Source organism: Prinia subflava, chromosome 20 (genome assembly GCF_021018805.1).
Source record: "Prinia subflava isolate CZ2003 ecotype Zambia chromosome 20, Cam_Psub_1.2, whole genome shotgun sequence".
NCBI lineage: Eukaryota > Metazoa > Chordata > Aves > Passeriformes > Cisticolidae > Prinia > Prinia subflava.
Genome location: NC_086266.1, coordinates 6,023,137 through 6,029,136, shown reverse-complemented (window position 1 = coordinate 6,029,136; position 6,000 = coordinate 6,023,137). Strand labels below are relative to the sequence as shown.

General features: G+C 56.0%; 1 protein-coding gene across 2 annotated transcripts in view; it reads left to right on the top strand.

Annotated features, from left to right (window-relative positions):
• Nucleotides 1-404: 404 nt before the first annotated feature.
• The window catches only part of DCX (doublecortin), a 70,317-nt gene continuing 64,721 nt past the window's right edge, over nucleotides 405-6,000 (top strand). For both annotated transcript variants that reach the window (XM_063416756.1, XM_063416755.1), the window contains exon 1: nucleotides 405-3,622. In XM_063416756.1, the coding sequence (XP_063272826.1) occupies nucleotides 3,259-3,622 (364 nt within the window). In that variant the 5' untranslated portion in view covers nucleotides 405-3,258. The remainder of the gene's footprint in view (nucleotides 3,623-6,000) is intronic.

Here is a 6,000-nt window from a genome sequence, read left to right as displayed (position 1 = left end):
TGCTCTGTCAAAGCTGTGCGTGCCACTGAAGGCTGAATGAAAACTCTCCTTTTCTCTATTCTTGCTGCTGCTGTACTTGGCACATGCTGAACCATTTCTATTTTTGACAAATTTTTAAAGCATGGGCAGATTTATATTTACAGCAGTGTTGTGTTAAAGGAAAGAATTGTTAATTTTGGACAGATTAAGCTCATGGGGATGAACAGCCAGGGATTATCTAATTCAGAATAGGATCTAGTGGGAAGGGCGAGGTTTGAAGTCCCACATACTTCTTGTAACTGCATCCAGAGACTCCTGAAATACACCCTGGAGAGGACAGACCCTGTTCTTCCCCTTCTTCCCCGTGCTCCTCTCAAGGGCCAATTCCTGGGGGAGGAGAGCAGATCTGTCCCCTCTGCAGGGATCTGCCCACGCACACAAGGGAGCAGCCAGAAGCTCCAGCAGAGGATGCCTGGGAGCCTTTGAATAAAAGGGTGGTTTGAGGGAATAAGAAACTTTTTACAAATGTCATGTGTGAAAGTTGCTGGCAGACAGAAATGAGCTCTCAGTGGGTTTGTGTCAGTGTTGCCTGGACTGTGGTGCACAGGGCAGACAAAGCTGGAATAAATACTGACTCCTTCTGTGTAAATGTGATACTGCTGTGATGTGCCAAAATGACAACATCTGATGTTTTCACTCGAAACAGACGCAGTGTTGTTAGGGAAGATTTCCTTCCACAGATGGGAAAACTCTTCCATTTCCAAACCCCATTCTTCTCAAAAATAAAGATGAGGCCAGCACCAGTGGGGTTAGGAGCAGGGTTAGTGGTGCTGCAGCATGGAAATCTCCACCCAGAAAGCAGGTGAAAGATTTTGCTGTCAAAGTGAAAGAGCCCAGGACAATCTTTTAACAGCTGGGTCCTCCTGCAGTGGAATCAGAAAATAAACTTCTCTTACTGTGGGATATGAGCTGGATCTGCTGGGTTTAGCTTGTGTTGAATGACTCCATCCTGAAGCCCCTGGGGATTTGAATGAACTGGGATTCAGCGCTCTGGCTTTGGCTTGTGTCCAACGTTAACAGAGAAAAAGTATTCAGGGGCACCTCATGCAGAACCACCAAGTGAATTCTCCCTTTCTGCTTGCCAGAGTAAACCACAGATGCCGTGTAAAACCAGCACAGGGGCAGGACTGTGCCCAGTGCCACTGGTCAGAGATTTTCTCAGTTGCCTTCCTAACGCACAGGAGTCTTGTGCCAGCACTGTGCCACACTGTGGGATTGTGATTGTGACCTCCCTGTACTGCTCATCCTTTAGGACTGGGGCAGTTATCCCTTTTTTTTTTTTTTTTTTTTTAATTTTTTTTTTATTATTATTATTTTTTTATTTTTTTAGGTTGGGCCAGATGATTTCTTGGTACAACTGCATTCAAGGAGAAATTTGCATCCTTCCAAAATCACCGCCAACGTTGCCCCTCTAAACCTTTTATTTGCCCATCTGTTGACCTGTCCAGAGCTGGAATCAGCCCCCCGTTTTCCCCTCAAACACAGACTGTGAGCAGAGGGCTGATGGTGAGGGTGAAAATCACTGAGGCAAAGTTACCGCGAAGGGATGGAACAAGGCACTAGGACCTAGGAGGCGTCTCATCCACCCTGGCAGGAATTTCTTGCTTGGAGCTCAGACAACAAAGGCAGAGTGAGCCTGGTTTTCTTTCTCTCAGCATCTCCACCCTGCGCACTGAAAACCGGTGAGTAGAGCTTTCCTGAGTGCCTCGCATGCAGAAAAGTAAGAGAAAGGAGCAATCTTTTCTTGGTGCCTTGCAGCATCTGCAGCTCATTTTAAAATCAAAACCTCTGCATCCTCCCGATTCATTCCCGAAGTTGCTTGGATGTTTCATTGTTCAGTGCATGACACCAGGCTGAATCTACCCCAGCTGGCGGCGTGGGGGGAATGTTCCCAACTTGGGGTTTCTGTGAGGATTTGTCTGCATTGTTGTCTGCCTCACTGCAGCCCGGGGAACAAGGATTTTTTCCTGCATGGGTCACGCTGACATTGTAAAATACAGGGAAGGAGCTTCATTCTGGCGAGCGTGAAGGGCGGGGATGAGATAGCAACAGCTTTTCCTGGGTTTGTACCTGGCTGCCAAGCGCTGTAAATCCCCTTTCAGTGTTAACATGAGAGCGACAAACGCGGGGTGCATGTGCTGGGGGAGTGGGGGGTCTCTATTGCAGGGCTGGGGGGCTTCCTTCTCCTTTTGTGCTGGGGTTTGGTGCAGCAGGAACGTTCTTCTCCAGCATAAACTGGAGACAGGGCACAATTCCTGCAGGCTGGGTGTCAGCCCCAGCCTCGGCTTTTCTGTGCTGGAAGCCCCCCGTGCTCAGAACAATGAAAGGTGAGGAGCAGGGGCGGCGTGTCCCTGGGGCACGGGCACTTCCAGCTATTAAATCACTTAGGGCTGCAAGCGGGGGGTGGAAATAGCCCCTTTTCTCCTCCTCATTAAACGGGAGCAAAAAAAGAAAAAAAAATGCAATTCAGAGGCGGCTCGGGCTGAAAAGAGCTTACCGAAGCTGCGTTTCAATGACAGATTTCTCTTTGCAGTCATTTCTTCTCAGAGATGTAGGCTGGTCCTGGGAATTGATTGATGGGCTAGGAGGGGGCTGCGGATAGGGGGAAGGGTGGGCTGGATCTCATCGCTAACCCTTATTGAACAGGCTGTCACAAAGAAACTGCTTATTCCCCTGTGACCATTCTTTCATAAATGCCAGTTTATTCTAATGTTAAACATTCAGATGCTCTGGGTCCTTCCGTGATTCGACAGATTGAAGGGCTGACTTACTGGGATCTCCTTGTTTTCTGTTGCCAGAGGAAACCTCGCCGGGCTCAGAGGTTTAATTCATTGCCAACTGGTGTTTGGACGAGTTTTTTTGGGGGCTGAGCTGTGATTGTCATGTATCCCTTTGGCCCCGAGTCCCAATTTGCTGCACTTTGAAAACTCCCAGGTGCAGGAGCAGGCAGCTCCGTAGAAACGTGCTCCCTGCCCCCAGCACTTGGATCCCTTTCAAAATGCGAGGACCCCTCCTACTCTCAGTCCCCAGAATCGATACAAATCTGGGTCAGGGGAGGGGGCGCTTCCCAAATGCATCTGTCCTGCTCCACACACAGCCTTAGCTCTGTCATTTTGCTCTCGGGGTTGTGGCTCTGCCGGGCTCTAACCCGTCCCTTTGCCCTCCTTCTCTCCCCATCTCCTTCCCGCACAGCTTCAGATCTTTAGGGTTCACCAAACTATGGAACTTGATTTTGGACACTTTGACGAAAGAGACAAGGCGTCCAGAAACATGCGAGGCACACGGATGAACGGCTTGCCCAGCCCCACTCACAGCGCTCACTGTAGCTTCTACAGAACCCGGACCTTACAGGCGCTGAGTAACGAGAAGAAAGCCAAGAAGGTGCGTTTCTATCGCAACGGGGACCGCTACTTCAAGGGGATTGTATACGCCGTGTCCTCCGACCGCTTCCGAAGTTTCGACGCCCTCCTGGCGGACCTGACCCGCTCCCTGTCCGACAACATCAACCTGCCCCAGGGAGTGCGCTACATCTACACCATCGACGGCTCTCGGAAGATCGGCAGCATGGACGAGCTGGAGGAAGGTACCGAGCGCCGAGCAGAGAGGGGCGGCGAGGGGAGGGAGCTGCACCGCCCGGGCTGCCCGCAGGGTCGCGTTCCCCGGCCCCCGGGGATGCTGAGCGCCGCTGAGCCCTGCCCGGCGCGCCCCCGGTGCAGGTGTGCGGCCGGAGGGGCGTGTCCGGCCCGCGGCTGTGTCCGTGTGTCCGGCCCGTGGGTGTGTCCGTGTGTCCGGCCCCTGTGTCCGGCCCGCGGCTGTGTCCGTGTGTCCGGCCCGTGGGTGTGTCCGTGTGTCCGGCCCGTGGGTGTGTCCGGCCCGCGGCTGTGTCTGTGTGTCCGGCCCGTGTGTCCTGCCCATGGCTGTGTCTGTGTGTCCGACCCCTGGCTGTGTCCGTGTGTCCGCCCCCCGGCTGTGTCCATGTGCCCAGCTCGCAGCTGTGTCCCTGTATCCGGCTCACGGCTGTGTCCGTATGTCCGGCCCGTGTGTCCGGCCCCTGGCTGTGTCCGTGTGTCCGGCCCCTGTGTCCTGCCCATGGCTGTGTCCGTGTGTCCGGCCCGTGTCCGTGTGTCCCGTGGGTGTCCCCACGTCTGTCGGGGCTGCCTCAGGGTGACCCCGGCTGGGTGCAGCGCGTTTCCCGGTGGGGTGGGTGGGGATGAATGGGAAAGGAGGAGAGAGGGGCTGGGGCGTTCCTGTGGCGAGCGAGAGCCGGGCTGGGAGGGGTTTGTGCCCCGGTGGGGTTTTTGGGGTACGGTGCACACCCTGTGCCGGGGCTGGGAGGGGTTTGTGCCCCGGTGGGTTTTTGGGGTACCGTGTGTGTGCAGAGGGTGTGGCCTGGGCCATGTGGGCACTTTGGGGTGTGCAGGGGGTGCTGGGGGTGCAGAGTGCGATGGGTGTTTGGGGGTGGGGGCTGGGGGGGTTCAGTGCTTGGGGTGCAGGGGTGTGCTGGGAGTTGACACAGCCTGATTAGAGAGGGGGTTTAATGAGCCAGGTTTGTGAACGGGCAGGGGCGTTTTGGACAGGCTGCACTTGGTGAAACTTGGGGCTCATGCGTGTGTCTGTGTGGAGGGAGGCATGAGGAGGGTTAACGACAGGGAGGTGTGGGGTTTCTCTGGGTTTGGGTGGGCGCTCAGGAGGTGTGGGGTTTCTCTGGGCTGGGGTTGGTGCTCAGACGTGGGGTTTCTCTGGGCTGGGGTTCATGCTCAGGAGGGTTGGGTTTCTCTGGGTTTGGGTTCATGCTCAGCTGTGGGGTTTCTCTGGGCTGGGGTTGGTGCTCAGACGTGGGGTTTCTCTGGGCTGGGGTTGGTGCTCAGGTGTGGGGTTTCTCTGGGTTTGGGTGCTCAGGAGGGGTGCAGCTGTGCCGGGCAGTCTGGGAGGGGCTCTGGGGGTCTCGCAGAGCGATGCTGTGTGCGGATGGGGAACGGGGAGCCCGTGTGGTGCCCACGAGCGGGGTTCGAGCAGGGGCTGGGTCACAGGGACGTGCCCCGTGTGCCTTTGGGGACTCTCCTGCGCTGCTGGCCGTGCTGGCTCCGGGGCGGTGCGGGGAGCATCCCCCGGCCGCTCCGGCTGTGCGGGGGATGCTCAGGGCAGCCCCGAGCGTGTCCCCGTGTCCAGGGGGGCTGTGGCCGTGCCTGCCCCTCTCCGTGTCACTGTGGGCTGAGGGATGAATCAAACCCCATCCTGCTGGGCAGGGATGCCCTGCGGGGAGGTTTGCCCGGCTGCCAGCCGTGCCGGAGCCGCGCTGCTCCCGCTGCCGCTCCTGGGGCTGTCAGCACAAGCCCTGCATCAATTCGGGGCTCCAGCCCTGCCTCCCTGCCCGGGGCAGGCCCCCGGGCCAGCTGTGCTGGCAGCAGAGCTGGGTGGAAGGAGGGCACCCACAGCCACGCTGCTTTTCTCTTCCCCCAGCAATTCATTCTTTGTTCGGGCCTGGAATACCCTGTTGCAGCAGGGGAGGTGCTCTTCCTTTTTCCTCGGCGTTTTTCTCCAAGCAGACGCCCTGGCCGGTTTGGTAACCACCGAAAATCCACCAGGATTTTTGCTTTTGGTGGAAGACAATGGGTGTGTGTGAGGCACGAACTGCAGGGGCAGCTCGGCAGCGAGTCATTGTGTGACCTTGACTGGAGCAGCTCTCCCCAGAATCCCTTCTCTGCCAAGCAGGATATTTATTCATCTCCCCAAAATTCTTTGCGGGGACGAGAATGTGGAATAAATCTTGGTTTCCATAGAGGAGTTTTCCCGGGAAGAAATTGCTGCCTTTCAGGGCTGTGATGCTTCCTAGTGGAGTTCTCAGCCCAATTGCAGCTGTCGAATGGAGGTGTGGCCTCCCTTAATTTTAGAGATTCTGCCGTGTTTTATTCTGGTCTCTCAATATGGCCACAGCCTTTCTCTAATGGCAGCTCTCAGTCC